The following is a 15,889-nucleotide window of genomic DNA, read 5'->3' on the forward strand; positions in this document are numbered from 1 at the left end:
CATAGAAGCAAGAACCAATCCTCTGGATCTATTCATGATCCTACAAGAAAGCCAAAAGGCAAGGTGCGATGTTAGTGAAATGGGCACCGTAATCGAGTTGCTTGCGAAGAATTGAGAGATAATATCAGTAATTGCTTGAAGAAAAAGGGAAATTAATTGCAAGATCGAGGATATTGATCATTGATTTCCCATCAAATTAACCTTTAAATTCTTCTGCCTTCTCTGATCAGCTGCAACCTGCCATCTTTTAGAAGTGCATCACAGTGGAAATGTAGGTCAACATACAGCAAAGAATTGTACATTTAGCTACAAAAAGTTCCAGTAGAAAAAACCGATACATAAGCGTACATCAGACTCTCTTTTCTGCTCTCTGTTGAATCATGCAAACTGAATGCTGCAGAAGTGGAAGAAGGCGCAACGGAGAAGACGATGAAGAAGAGCTGAGAATTGCACCATCGCCTTCTTCGAACGATATGAACAGTGCTGGAGACTGTTCGTGGATCGCCTGAATGATTTATAGAAGATATGTAAATTATAACGTCCAAGCAGAGATTTCCCACATCTGATCGAACGATAACTCGGAAAGGTGACGCCTTTTACTTTTACCGTACGTTTCAGAGCCACGAAAAGACACGTATTGTGGTCTTCCTTGGATCTTCTTTACATAATTTTGGAAGGAAAACATTCCTTCAGCCGCCATAGATACTTCGTAGGGCTAAAAATTGGTGAGGAAAGGCTCAGCTTCACTGAGTCTCCTTGCAACTCTCTCCAAAGGCTCAACCGAAAGACTTTCTAGAGCTATATTAAGAAGCAGAAACTTCACGGAAATGCTGAAGTTAGTGGTGTGAGTCGATTGTTATCTTTGCCTAAGCGTCTCTTGAGGTACTCTGCTAATTGAGAGTGCTCATTGTCCTCGCCGATGAGGACAAATAATGATTTATCAGATGACATATATCGTGGGATTAACAGGTTTTGGATTCGTTTATTCTCGCATCAACCGAGTAGAACCATGATGGAATCAAAATACAGTTTTGATTGCATTTAGAGAAGTCGACGAGCATCTGATTGCATTTACGAGCTTGTTTCTTAAAAGATCAACTCTAGGAAGTCACCGTGATGCTCTACCTTTTAGCTTTGTTTATTTCCTCAAAGATTTCCGCCGTGAGGTCTTCATCCACATTGAATTTTTGGATGTCGAAGCTGCCGGAATTCTCACTTGCTATGCTCTCGTCTTTGTTTACAGCTTCTTGCATCGTGCTGCTTTCCGGTTCATGTCTTCGCTGAGAGAACCGATCAGGAGCGGCAGAGAGGTCCATACTGTGGGGTGCATGCTCCTGCACTGGACTTCTGCTCCTCTCGTCAAGCATACCCTCCTCCACACACGAATTGTCTTTGGTGACATCCTTTTCTACAACACCTCTCGCTTGGTCCAAGCCAACCAATTCTGCAAGGCTCATATAAGCATCAGGCGGCGACGAGTCTTCTTCATCGCTTGAGACGTCGAAGGCCTTACGCAGAGCTCTCTCGATAACTAAGCTATTATCGAAGTAGTCTTGCAACTTATCATGTCGTAGTCCAGCGACGGCAGGAAGATCTTCGCGATCGAAAACGTAATCAGTGATTTCACTCGCCATGATATACGATTCTGAATTGATCACTAATTACCTGTCGATGAGCCCCGATCCGATCCGGACGGCTCAAGATTGACACCTGGGGCAAGAACCTTCGTCGAATCGTTGCTGCCTGAGGAATGGACGACGTTCTCCGGAATCTGGTGGGTCGACGATGAGCTCCAGTCGATTATTACCCGGCTGGCAAAACTCGGAAACTGAGTTCCCATGCAAGTGTCGTTAGGTAACATGTGTTGCAGGCTGAGACACTGCATGATCTTTTGGTGCCCCCCTCGCCGTGCTTGATTCGTTTGGATAGGGTTGAGAGGCAAGTGCTTGTTTCCTCCGGTCGTGATGGGATGATGCTGGGGTAGTTGGGGTATCCTCGCCTCCATCTGAGCCAAAAGCACCGAAGGATGCTGGGTCTTGATAGCTGACGGAAGCTTGGGTAACAGAGGCCGCAACGGCAGCTTGCGTGAGGGTAGAAAAGACTTCATCTTGCCTTGCCTCTTCGGAAATGTCGATTGGCTTTGCAGCTGCCATGGCTTGGGCATTAGCTCACGCGGCAGACTCGACCTCTTCTTTGCCTTCTCTTGGCGTCTCCGATGTTTCTGCATTCGCGAGCACTGCAGTGTCATTTAATCGTCGATCCGATGAACACGACTATATGCAATGATCGTACCTGAAGGTGGCTGGAAACTTGTTTCACGGTCAGTCCATCAACGTTCATCAGTTCGAGTATCTTTCTCGGAACAGCATCTGCAAGCAGATCAAGAAGCATCAGAGGACACAATGGAAGAAACGTCGAGCTGATATGAATCATGTCATCCATTGTTTGTTCAGCGACAAGAAAGCTTACGTTTCCCCAACAGCTCGACGGATGTCAAGAACCTCTGGTGGAGATCGGAGTCCCAGAGCAAGCGGCCCATCCTCTGCTTCTTAGAACAACTGCCTTGTACTCTGCCAGCAGTGGTTCTGCTCTTCCCTGACTCATCCCCGCTCGATATTTCGATATAGCATAGCTCGTCGGCCATTTGGATCGATCTTCTCGGACCGACCACACCGTAGAAAGTCAAACCAAGATTCCTTTTACCGACGGAAACACCTTTTCCTTCTGCAGAACCAGGTCGGCTCACGTCGCGCATTGCCTTCCGCCGCATGACCTCGATGACCGCGGGCGTCATAGGCTTGGTAAAGTGGAAACAAGCTCCATGTCTGAGCGACTCGCACAAAATGTTGTGATCATCATCAGCGCACATAGCTGCATCAACAAGTAATACAAAGAAGTTGAGGTGGATCGATGCAATGCCGAAACGAGGAGATCGAGAACATAAATTACAAGTTGAGATGTTGCTAACTGATGACAGAAACGTCGGTCTCCTTCACGACATGATCGATCAGCTTGAAACTAGTAAGACTAGTCGAGCCGGTCTCTCCGACGTGGACCTCGATTAAGACTAGATCGATTTCTTCCTTCTGTTTACGGAGAGAGAGCAAAGCTTCAGCTGCGCTCTTGAAGGGTTGAACTGCCCCAAGAAACCATAGCTTCATTTGTTAAGCAACCACGTTACCAAGAAAGAAAAGCTACTCTTAGATCATGTCTCATGCGGCTTTACAAAACAATGCAAGAAGCATGGATCAGCCGAGTTCTGTGGCTGGGCATGCAGCAAACGAGACTAGTTGTTACTTACGAGGGATCAAGAAGCCAGAGCAGAGCAACACACGAAGAAGCAAAGGAAAGAAGAGGTGGAACTGAAGACATTTCATACCCATGGATGACTTGAAATCCATAAAGAAGCCTCTACGAGCAACGGGATGAATGCATGCAAAGCCTACGGATTAGACAAACAGTAAGTACCTACGAAATGCAATGCTGCGAGCATTGTGGTGATGATCTTAAGGCACGTTGGGTTATCATCCACAACCATGGTTCTCAGGCTCCTGCGATGGCCTGCGCGGTCGTCGGAGGCAGCTTCCATGGGAGAAGGAACGGAAACAAAGGCAACGAGAGTGAGAAGAGAGAGAGAGAGAGAGAACAAAGGCTTGCTTGAGGGTGCCGCCGTGGGTTTGACACTCTATAAACAAGGAGAATGTGAACAGCGACAACTTCACGGCGAGCCAACCATTGGAAGATGCAAACAAATAGCAATTACTCTCCCCATTCCCTACCGTGATTGTGTCCCCAGAAACTAACCATAAAAGGCTTCTCCTTGAGCTTAGCCTCCCTCCATCAAGAAAAATTTCAGGTTCTCGAGAGATTTATCTTGTGTAAATTCAATTAAGTGGATTTTCCCACAGCTAAATCATTCGAGTCCTTGTGTGCTATCTATACAATGCGTGTATATGTGCGATCGCTTTCTCTTCTTTCTCCTTGGGGGGGCTAATTTTGGTGTTCTGCTACATTCTGATCTGTCTTGAACTAAGAATTAAATGAACTCTGTAGAAATGAGAATAAGAACCTCTGTATGGAGCAAGAACAAAAGGAAAGATGCGAACACCAAAAGTCCAATGCAAATTAGCTACCGGCATGAAGACAGCAGCTGCATGCATGGAATTCTTGGTTCTTTCTGCATGACCTGTAAAGCAGCTGACAGAGTTTACCCTAAAGGAGCTCTGCGAGTGCTGCAGCCGTAGTTATTCCTACTTCCACGTTGCGTTGGTAGTTAATAGTCAGACAGATTCTAAAGATCCGTAGTCATTTGCTGCCTTTAGTCGAGCGGCCATGAAAGGTTTGACATTTGTCACATCTCTCATCTCTCGTGATGCAATTGTCAACGAAACAAAAACATTCCTAGGCAATATTCATGACAATATATTCAAGCATACCCAAACCAATAGATGATTTTAATATATAATTACCGTATCGATCGAGCATAATGGCCCAGTTGTACTTGTTCCGTGAACCTATAGTCGTGGCCTCATGGTCAGTATGGCTTAGTCCGACTAGCGACGTCCAAGATTGTCTTGGGGATGAAGGTCTCGCCTGATCGGGTCGAGGTCAGGTTTGGTGTAGACGCACTTCTTTCGCGAGCTAGTTCGCCTTGGTCTCCCCCGGTGGATTCCTTCACACGGGCCTAGGTCAAGATGGGGGGTGATCTCAATTTAGACCCCTCCAAAGCTTGAGTCAGTAGGGAGATGATGTTTTTCTTTTTTTTTTTGGCCTCTCCTTTCGTCAGATGCCGGCGATGAGTTTTTATCGTAGCCCCCGGGGGGTCGGTCATACATGGCTTTTACTGGCGCTAACCCCCCGAGCACGAACATACCTTCGGACGTTCGTCGCCCGGGATACATGGAATGGCATCATGCGGTGTCATTTCGGGTTTCCCGGAGCAATCCTTGTTGCAGTCGAACCGGTCGGTGCGACGTCGGACGACACGAGGAGATGGCGGCTATCATCCCAGGTTTCTGATGGAGCTTTCGACATGGCTTTACGTCTTCCTCTTGAGGCCTCGCACTCGGACTGACGTGACGGGGGTCGAGTCCACGTGGCAAATTCCATAATATACCCTATCAGTACTTAGCTATTGTCACTCAAAAGCTACGTGAACTAGTCAAATTATCATAAGCTACATATGTGCCATATTTTTATGTTTGAGCAGCATCACGCAGTTAGGTCAACAATAATTATTGTTGACAATTCCACACGCTTAATTGTCATATGCTGTTGTCCCCACGCCACAGTAGTTTATGATCGAGGAGAGTAGTTGATGAAATCAAGAGTGATGATTCATTTGAGAATATTTTTTGTCTGCTTAATTGACCTCTTGCAATGTCCACTTCCCATTTCTGTCTTCGAAACACATTGCCTACGTGAAATCCATGTGTTCATTCTAGACGTCGTATTGTGATATAAATCACGTTGGACACCTGCATGGAACTTTAATTATGAGAGTGATTGTAGGTGGGAGGTGCAAGGAACGTATTTACCTAACAATAGTGGTGCAATTAGCACCACATATTGAATCGTAGGAAGATGTCATTGACAAAATGACAATGGAGTCACAGTCAGTCACCCAAATTTGGATTGGGCACCAATAATCGCACACGTCGTAAGGGATCCAATGAATGAATAAGCCAACTAATGATGTTATGATTAATTTTTTGATCTTTATATTTTAATCTGGTATTAGAACAAAGGCTAATCACTCTATAATTAATGGGATAACTCGATTCTCAGACAGCAATTTACCTCCAATTTTTCCCTCGATACGCTATAAATGAATGTTCCATTTGCAATTTACCCTTTTCTGTACCTTGAAACACATCACTCCACGGTGGGGCCGTGTTTGACAATCGCCACCTAAATTTGTACCCATGTGAGTCATGGGGAGTTGGTGCAGATATTTCCAACAATAATGACATTCTAATAATACTAAATAAATATACGTAAAATATTCATCAATATTTCTCGATGCCGTTACGTCAATTTCCTCGACGAGATATTAAGATGCAAAGCGCGACTCGAATTCATCGTGCCTTGAGATGCGTGTTAAGATTTGGTTGATGCTTGGGACACGCCTCGGCATCAAATTGGGATAAAGCCGGGTCAAATCCACCCCAACGGTTCGGCCCGATTTATGTGGGCCACTTGCGACCTTTCTGACGTGCCTTCATTAAAATAAGAGACCCCATTTACGTCCCAATCTTCTTACCCAAAAGATTTGGCCCTCCAAATCTCGACCTGTGGGGTCCATACAATGAGCGCCTCGCTCTGTGAGCTCGCGAGAGAGAACAGCGTGTACGTGATTGTGTATGTAACATACGACGACACTTCATGCCTGAAATCGTTAACAAGGTTTGACCGGTGCTATCTCTTCGAGGAGATCAGCGTCGAACAATCTCGACGTCACAGGGGCCCGCAAGAAATCCAACCGCCTCGGTCAAGGCTAGCCGACACGAACGGTTCCGCTTGCCCCGTCACCACATCTAACGGCTCGTTTGCGAAAGCGTCGGCGCCGTTAACCTCGGCCATTATCGTTCGTGATAAAACCCCCTTTCCTGCCCCCTTCCCCTCCTCCGTCCTTCCTCTTCACCGCTTCCTAGCCTTACTATTACTAGAAAGAAAGGGAGAGGGGGAGACGAGGACGAATTCCCCGGGGAGATATACATGTTTTTAGGGATGGCCTTGTCGGATATTCAGGCCCGCGGTGAGGGTTCCGGCTATTGCGGCAGCGAAAGGAGGGTCTCCCTGGCGGAGCTGCAGGGAATCATGGATCGCATTAGGTATGGAACGGAGGAGCATAAGGTCCAGGCGGCGTTGGAGATCCGGAGGCTGACGAAGACGTCTTCCAGGAATCGGCGAAATCTCTCCGCCGCCATCGAGCCACTCGTGTCGATGCTTCGGTTTGGAAGCTCCGGGTCCAGCGAGGCTGCCATCCTCGGACTCCTGAATCTTGCTGTTAAGGATGAAAGGTGAGATCTTTGTTCTTTTGCCCTCGGAAAAATTAGTTGGGTACAATTATATATTGTTTACGGTGGAGAAAATTTTCGTTCCTCTCATGCTGCTGTTATTTTTCTTTTGCCTCTATTGCTTTGCCTTCTCTTCTTATGTGAAACTGATGGGTTATAGGGTCGCGTTTATCATATCTTTCTATGTGAATAAATCTTTTAACATTTTAAGCTGTTGTGATGATTTTCTTTTCTGTTTTTGTCTTGACTCTTTGGAACTTAAGTTTGTTGGGACAAAAAAAAAAACATTTTTTTGTTTGCTTGCAGAGATATCATATGAATTTAGATTAAGAATGAGTCTAGATTTAGTAGGTGAGGAATTTTTATCTTTTTGGTTGAGGAAATTAGTTATGACACTTCACAACTTTGTGATATCGTGAAAAACACCCTGTAACAGAAGTTACATCTTAGCCGAAAGGTTGATACCAAATTAAAAAAAAAGCACTTTAGCTTAAGAAAAACCATCCAATAAAAATATCCTTGTTTTATCTGTTATTTCATAATTTTGTCAAGAAAGGAAGATGTTTACCGTATGTTATTGAGTTTTCAAAATGGAAGTACAATGCATTTCATCTGTTTAGTGTGACAAAAAAGGAGCTTGTTGTTTGGTAATCTGTGCTTCAATTATGAATTTTGTCAGAAATCCAAGCCTAAGGAGGTTCTAGAACAAGTTTGCCTACCTATTGAATGAGTTTACCATTTATAACAAGAAATGTAGAGTTGCTACTCTGAGTGTCTTTCCAGGATTTGTAGAAGGTGTATGACCTTTAGTTCAATGGGGTTTCTGCTTCGTTATATCACCATTTTGGTTACTATATATATTTCATGCATCTTAAATCTCATTTGCCACCATTATTTGTTAGAAAAAATAGTCTCACTTTGTGGTCGACCAGTAAAGAAACTTTCAATGTTAAGGTATGATTAGACTATTAAAATTTTGAGGCAGAAAATGAAAAAAAAAAACTCATGAATATAGTTTTTCTTTCGATCAGCGTTAAGCAATCAGTGAAAGTAGTTGTGTATCATCTTGGCCGTTCTCTAAATTTCACCTTTTAGCTGGTATCTTCTTTACTTTACCAGATTTGTTTAGGTTTGTGGAAGCTCAGTGGATTGCTCTTCTTGAACTTGATGATGTAGAATACTTCTAGGTCCATCGTCGTATTCTTAGCCTATTATCAACCGTGTTCTTTGTTTTCTAGGGATTCTTCTGTGCTGCCTAGGACCAGAGGAGCTTTCTGTATTAGTTCTTATGAGGATAAATGGGAAGCTCAGGTTGGCACGAAGTCATAGTCTCGATACATTTTTAGTATTGAATTCATATGAGGGTAAAAAGCAAGCTTACTTAGCAAAACAAAGGATACAAACATCTTTCTCGATATTCTTGATTTAGAATGTGTTCTTTTCCCTAAATATGCTTTCTTGAATTGCTAATGCTGCTTATACGCCTCGAGAGAAAGAGTAACAGAAGTCAATATCTCGGTTGACACAAAGGTAGAAGTGTAAAACCTACAGGTTTATCTTGTCGGAGTAACGAACTGTCTTAATTCACACTTTTTAGTTTTATGCATGGTGATTTCTAGACATTGGTGCACTTCAATATGTAAGATTTACTGCGACTGTTAGAACCACACTAGGTTCTTTAATTAATTTGCAGCAGTAATTGTGTTAAACTTGGTGGAGAAAAATTCAAAATATGCTGACCTGAATTGCATCGTGCTCGATATTCACAGGAACAAGATCAGCATAGTGGAAGCAGGTGCACTCGAACCACTAATTGTTTTCTTAGAGTCCACAAATTCTGATTTACAAGAATACGCCACTGCTGCACTCTTTACCCTTTCTGCTGCATCAGTCAACAAAGCCAGCATAAGTGCCTCTGGAGCCATCCCTCTCCTTGTCAACGTCCTTAAAGATGGAAGCCAGCAAGCCAAGAAAGATGCCGTTGCGGCTCTCTACAATCTCTCCACCATCACAGATAACCTCAAAACTATCCTCTTACTCCATCCTATCCCTCCTCTGATCGGCTTTCTCAAGACCCACAAGAAGTCCTCGAAAACAGCTGAAAAATGCTGTGCCCTTCTGGAATCGTTGGTTGGTTTTGATGAAGGGAGAACTGCATTGATGGCCGAGGAAGCTGGGGTGCTCACGGTGGTGGAAATTCTTGAAGAAGGATCTCTTCAGAGCAGAGAGCATGCAGTTGGAGCCCTCTTAACGATGTGTGAGAGCGACCGAAGTAGATACAGAGAAGTCATTCTCAAAGAAGGCGTCATTCCAGGTCTTCTTGAGCTCACCGTTCAAGGGACATCGAAATCTCAAGGCAAAGCCCATCGACTCCTAGAGTTATTGAGGGACTCTCCGTATCCGAGATCTGAATTACAAGCGGATACGCTGCAGAATATTGTTAGTAGCATCGTGTCTAAGATCGACGGCCACGAGCAAGCAGAAAAGGCAAAGAAAATGTTAGCTGAGATGGTTCAGATTAGCATGGAGCAGAGCCTGAGGCAGTTGCAGCAAAGAGCACTCATGTGCACTCCATCCGAACTACCTGCTGGTAAGCGTCGATCTGAAGTCTCTTCAAAATGAGAACTTTCTTTTCCTACAAGCGTTATCGTTTGTTCTCTGTCCTTAGTGCTTAAGTGGTGAGCACATAATAACGTAACATGATGATGCCAGTCCAGGCTGCTAATGGTATCGGGTGACTGGTGAAGCGCAAGCCAAGCGCTGTTAGTTTGATCTCATATGTTCTTTTTTATGTTACCTCTTTATGATCCCAAAGTACATTCCTGATCTATTCGTGTTACAATTCTATAGCGTAGCCAATTGCAGTCTCATATTTTAGTGTTCATATGGATCTCTGGTTTGATTTGATATTTTGGATTCTATCTATGTCCAGCAATTATTGCATATTAGTGCTAAATATGCAGCCAGCATGACATCAAATCCAATATCCCTAATCCCTTTCCAAATGTGGGTTGCAAATATCGACAGCATAGTGTTTGTGAGTCTGTGTTTCTCATGCATGGAATTTTCAGAAACAGTCGTTTGGCCTAAAAGAGTTCCGACAGCAACATCTGAAATGTAATTTCAAGTTGCCCCTTGTTTTCTCACTTTCCTTGGGTGGTGATGCTCTGAGCGTGTCCTACACTTGCTAATATGTATGGATCTTTCCGAAGAAGTTGGCCGAATCATCCGACCCTATGTAGTTGTCATTTAGAATAATACACTTTTCTAATGGAATTATATCATACTAGCCAATTCAGACGAATCAAAACCCAAAAAGCCATGGTGAAATTATTGATGTCTTCTGGCTTGCTGCACGAGCACGGAATGACAGCAACAAAGCACTTCGAGAGCTTCGAATGCAAACTAACGAGGAACAAACAAGTAGATATAAACGAGGGTGGGAGTTCACATTTCAACCTCTCCATTGCAAATGGAAAGCAAAGTTGTGCCGGAAGCTTTGGCCTCATTGATTTGTCGCACTGAAACATCAGGCTATCTTCGCTCGTAAGCATCTCCTCCCCCCCCCCCCCCCCCCCCCAACTCTCTTTTCTTGGAGCACATTTACCGACCCCCCGTAACGACACTTTAACCATCCCAATTATAAAATGCCTCTCCACTGACTCAGATGCAGTCAGCTTCCCAAGAATTCTGTGCGACTATTGTGTTTGTGTGTGTGTGTGTGTGAGAGAGAGAGAGAGAGAGAGAGAGAGACAGAGAGAGAGAGAGAGAGATGTGTGTTGCATGAGATTTTAAACGAAATGGAGGAGATGTTCACTCTTTGTCCGGTTCCATCGTCGCCAAACACCATCCTCTCCTTGCCTTTCCTGCTTAAAAGGCAAGTGCCTGGTCCAACAATAACACACACACAGGCAAACATGGCCCGACATGCTCCTCTCTCAAATTTCTCACCCGCTTCCAACGCCGCTGCCGCTCTGTTCTTCCTTGTGGCCTTGGTGGCCGCGGTCGCCTCTATTGTCAACTCCCTCTGCACCACCCGCAAGCACTCCAAGATGGCAAAGGAGAATACAGACAGTAGCCCAAGCACTCCGCCAAAGGAGGACGGAGAGCTCCTCTGCAGCGTAGCCGTAGAAGAGGCCTTATGGAGGAAGAGCATCATCATGGGGGAGAGGTGCAGGCCCCTGGTGTTCTCGGGCCAAATCCTGTACGACTCCCAGGGAAACCAGCTGCCGAACTTGGCTCCGGTCGTGCCACCGAGAGGCGGGCAGCGTTTAGGCTGAGAGTAGAGCAATCAGTGTTCTATTCCGTACACTAAGACGACTGCTTCCGAGGAGTCGTTGGAAATTAGTGAGACTATAACTGTTTTTAACTGTTAGATCGAGATCGATGCATCAAGATTGGTGATATTGGAATATTAACTATTTGTTCGCATGATGCACCGCATTTTCGTTTAATATTGATGGAGACGAATGAAAAAGAAAATTCATGTCCCCTATTTATTCCTTATTGTGCAATAATAGCAAAGCTCACACGGTGGTGTAGTTTCAATTTCCATACGATGGAGCCAATAAGGCATTCTTTTAGCCCCAAATTAAATTCGATACACCAGAGGTCATGGGCCGGGCTAGAACTCAATGAGACCCTTTAAAGGCCCATAACCACATCTTGAGCCTTCTCTTTCCTCCCACAACCTAAATAGAGTACAAAATTTTATATATATATATATATATTATTTTTTCTGCCATCAAGCATCCTAACCTATACATCTTTTAATTTTCTGCCATCAAATGATTGAAGGTTTAGTACACTTAACATGTGCGAGCGAAGACGACCCTGCAATGGACATGCATTATTGATACACAAGTCAAGGTGAAGAAAACAAATGATCTCTTAACAAGAGTTGTTCAGATGACTGGTTGGAAGATCATCATCAAGTCACAGACTAATATGTTTGGGAAGAGAGCACATATATGAGTAAGTCAACTCTGGTCCCGTGATAAATGTGAGCTTATTATGTCTTTGGCCTTGTGCGTTGACCTTCACACTGACCCAACTACTATGTAGGTTTTAGAGAGAAGAATGACCTGTTGAGCAGATGAAGTGGGTCTTTCGATGCCCACCTCCGTTATCATTCCACTACAACCTAACTTGTTAGACTTGGTCTTCAATGCTGACTTCGAGTAAGGATAACTGTTGCTTGCCTTCTGATGCACCTTCACCTTCAACCACAGCCAAAGGATAAACAAAAGATCTGAAGCTCGTGAGAGCTTCTGCAGCTCATGTTCTTCACCGATTACTTGCCGTCTGCGAATCCTTGAAGGTCGGTGTATCGTATATGAGAGTTGAAACCCAGCAAGAATCCAAACAGTTCAATCATTGCTCGTGTACGATGGCATCCTACAGCTTAGCGTTAAGACTGCCCACTCAAGTGCTCATCATTTGACTGCTTAATTGCCACAGTAGAGCATTTTTGTGACATTTGACTGCTTAAATGCGTGTAAGAGCTTCCCGCATGTCTCCAGCCATGTAAGATGAGCCACCCCGGTGGTGAATGCCACCGTCTCGTTCTTGGCAGGGGTTGGTCACCACTTGCTGATCTATCTATCCAGTTTATCTACGCAGCTTGTCAGCTTAATGGATGACAAGGAACTGACTTGTGCTGCCGTTTGTATCTTCTCGAGCCACAAATGTCTCTGATGTGTGTTGTTCTATCTCCGACGAAATGCTGCTGAACCAACTTCTTCGAGTGTAAAAAGCTCCCACTCAGCTCCGGTGGACATCCATGGATTGTCCTTCCTGGATTGGAGCTCGGTGAGATGTGAGTTGGGTCCATTGCGCCGGCCACTGCACTACGGTCTTAGTCGTGGTGGGCGATGATAGACACGCAGTGACGCCAAACGAGGAAAATACGAGTTTGGACAAAATCTTCGACCCAATCTCTGCAGGTTGACTTCCTTGAAATGAAATGGCTGCGGAAAGGAAACAAAGGAAAGCTGCCTAAACTTTCTTCCTTCCATGTTATATTAGGATCAGCCTTCTCTTTTACCTGTTCAAATTGGAGGCAAATGGATATGCTTTCTTTGGTCAGTAACTTTGGTTGTAAGACATGATTGGATGGATGTGACCGAAATGGAGATCGTAGAGAGTCCATATGTTTGCAAATGGTGATACACTCCCACGCACACCTTTACTAGCAATCACTTTGAGGTGCAAGTGGATTTAAAGTATGATAGAATCGAAGGCAAGACTGGGAGTGGGAATCTATGTTAGTGATGAATGGGATTTGATTAGAAATTGCCGACCAACAATAAAATTACTGATGAGGAATATCTGATAAACCCTAATTTTTAATGCACAAAGATATCATTTAGCAAAAGGAAAGCTTATGAGGGAATCATAAACCTTTTCCTCTTTCTTTTGATGCTCATCACCTATTTCTTATTGGCCATGCGCGCACACAATATGACCATTACTTCCTAAGCAACCCCTTTTTTTTTTGGTTGGACCGACTCCCATGCTAATTTTCTACTTAAAAAAACCCGGTCCAATCCCGGACCGCTGTGTTTCCCTCCTCTCCCTATGTATATATATGTGTGTGTGTGTGCGAGCCTGATGTGAGCGAAGACCTTGAAGGCATCGATCCGAACGCCTTCCAGGCCGAGCTCCGTAGGTAAGGCCATGGCGATCGGGCTGCTCCACGCGGTCACCGCCCTCGTGTCCGCCTGGTCCAGGAACATGTCGCGGGCGGCCAGGAAGCTCTCCCGGCGCCGGTCCAGCTTCGTCCCCTCCTTCCGCGGCAAGAAGAAGGAGAGGGATGGCGGCTTCGGCGACGAGGACACGGAGGGAGAGCTGGAGGAGGAGATGCAGGGCGAGGACGGTGTGTGGCGGAGGACGATTCTGATGGGGGAGAAGTGCCAGCCGCTGGATTTCTCCGGGGTCATTTACTACGACGCCGACGGACGCCAGCTCGCGGAGGTGCCCACACCGCGCTCCCCGCTGCGGAGCCCGTTGCCTTCTTTCGCCCAGAAGAGTCCGGTGACCGCCGGTTACGTTTGTTAGCGCTGTGACTATAATTCCTACGTGAACTCTGTTCTGGTTTCTTTTATGCTTCTCCTCCTCCGTGAGTACTTTGGCATGTGCAAACAAAGTAGAAGGGATGAGTGTTATGTACTTCTTTTGCAGTTCAATGGATGTATTGAGTTTTCATGGTTGAATCAATATGGTCTCCGATATATAGCTCTTTTTCAGCTTCGTGGTGGTCTCCGATATATAACTGAAGAAGATGTTCTGCTACATATGGCTCTCAGTAGCTTCTGCAGACTGCAAACAGGAGAGATTGCCAGCTGAAAGAGTATTACTTCAAGGTTTGGATGAGCTTGAACGTTATTTGGCCTGTAACAAAGAAAGATGGGAACTTTGATTCCTTATACTCTCAACATGTAACAATGGGTGATGAAGACGGACAGATATTTCTTATATCCATTTTCCATGTTCGTACTGATAGGAAGCTTTCAGTACTGGCAGTCAAAGAAGGATTCATTTAGCTTGGATCTAGTGATCGGAAAGCAGCTGTCTTTGATCTAGCGATTGAGAGAGAAGCAGCAACCGGATTGCTGCTATTCTGGTAGTCAAAGCTCCAAGAGGACAAGATTACAAACAACAATGGGGATTGTCGACCAAGTCAGAGCATGTTTGGTCCCTTCCCAGCATTCTCTTCCTCTTTCGCCGCATTAAGTCTTTGGTCTCACTGCTGAATCCAGCTTGAGTAAGTCAGACTAACCCGTACATCAAACTTGGATTAGCTGTTTGACTCAAACAGTCGGCTGGAGGCAGATCGATAGACTTCTTCGGCAAGTTCGACCTATGCGAACAACGTTAGGAGTCTCATGGCTCGTCGTACGATAGAAGAGATGGTTCATTAGACTTGTTCATGCGTTGAAGATGGACATCGCTTCTAAAACAAGTTCCTCGACCCTGCTTCTAGATTATCTTACCTTCAGGAGAATTTTGACTGGCTTACGGGACGAATGAGATATTAAAATTAGTATCTTTGATTACCAGTCAGATGTGTTTTAGGTCCTTCGGCAATTTGTGCCCCTCTCTCTTTCTCGCGATATGGTGATCTGTGCTGAAGGATTGACCGGAAAAGGTTGCGACTGTGATGCTTCACAAAAAAAAAGTCATAGCACGTGACCTGATCAAGAACACCATCTCACGTTATGAGGGTAATTTCGTTTTCGTAGGACACAAGAAAACTTGAAAGAATTGCTAGATACAAATGGATTGACTTGGCTAGGTGAAGGTGTGTATCCAAGCTCAGAGTGACACATTAATCTTCCAAGTCTTAACACAAGCCAACGTTGGATTAAGAACGTTCTCCGTTCCTGTATCATTTGTAGTCACTGTTGCAATCCAGCCTATCCGGGTCGAATTTGATCGGCTTTGAGCTAAGAACGAGGCAAGGATTGAGGTATATCAGTGTAAACACGATCAGGATCGAGACGGAAATGAAATTACTCATCAAAAAATTGTATTCTTTACAGGAAAAATACAACTACATGATGGTAAAATACACACACAACAATAAGGTTAGAGGAAACTTGAAGGGTACCTTCATGGAATACTACAACCTGCATGCAGGAAAAGCCCATCAGCATTCTAATGATAATTATAATTAGAATTTGAATCGACTCCCAATACAACAAAGACAGTCTAAGCAAAACTAGGACAATTTTCATCAGATGATCTTCATGGCATGATTTTGTTTGAAAGGAGAATAAATGACTCAAAGCCCGATTTCCCAATTGCCAGGGAATAAACACAAGTCAAGTTGCAACAGAGGGAAGCAAGCAATCACCATATGAAAGAAA

At 44.6% G+C, this 15,889-nt stretch overlaps 2 protein-coding genes across 2 annotated transcripts; both read left to right on the forward strand.

The window, feature by feature from the left end:
* The first annotated feature begins 6,613 nt into the window (after positions 1 to 6,613).
* Positions 6,614 to 9,903, forward strand: LOC135650725 (U-box domain-containing protein 4-like). Its single transcript, XM_065170280.1, has 2 exons — positions 6,614 to 7,022; positions 8,789 to 9,903. The coding sequence occupies exons 1-2, from the start codon at positions 6,718 to 6,720 to the stop codon at positions 9,639 to 9,641; spliced, it is 1,158 nt and encodes a 385-aa protein (XP_065026352.1). The 5' UTR covers positions 6,614 to 6,717; the 3' UTR covers positions 9,642 to 9,903.
* A 3,738-nt stretch (positions 9,904 to 13,641) lies between these two features.
* LOC103968751 (uncharacterized) lies at positions 13,642 to 14,251 on the forward strand. Its single transcript, XM_009382057.3, has one exon. The coding sequence runs from the start codon at positions 13,698 to 13,700 to the stop codon at positions 14,076 to 14,078; it is 381 nt and encodes a 126-aa protein (XP_009380332.2). The 5' UTR covers positions 13,642 to 13,697; the 3' UTR covers positions 14,079 to 14,251.
* Positions 14,252 to 15,889: the final 1,638 nt, after the last annotated feature.

The sequence above is a fragment of the Musa acuminata genome, chromosome BXJ3-10 (genome assembly GCF_036884655.1).
Source record: "Musa acuminata AAA Group cultivar baxijiao chromosome BXJ3-10, Cavendish_Baxijiao_AAA, whole genome shotgun sequence".
NCBI lineage: Eukaryota > Viridiplantae > Streptophyta > Magnoliopsida > Zingiberales > Musaceae > Musa > Musa acuminata.

Excerpts from the sequence above, each read along its gene's own strand:
- LOC135650725 (XM_065170280.1), top strand. The coding sequence starts at position 6,718 with ATGTTTTTAGGGATGGCCTTGTCGGATATTCAGGCCCGCGGTGAGGGT. Across the intron at positions 7,023-8,788 it reads CTTGCTGTTAAGGATGAAAG|GAACAAGATCAGCATAGTGG; the intron begins GTGAGATCTTTG and ends CGATATTCACAG.
- LOC103968751 (XM_009382057.3), top strand. The coding sequence starts at position 13,698 with ATGGCGATCGGGCTGCTCCACGCGGTCACCGCCCTCGTGTCCGCCTGG.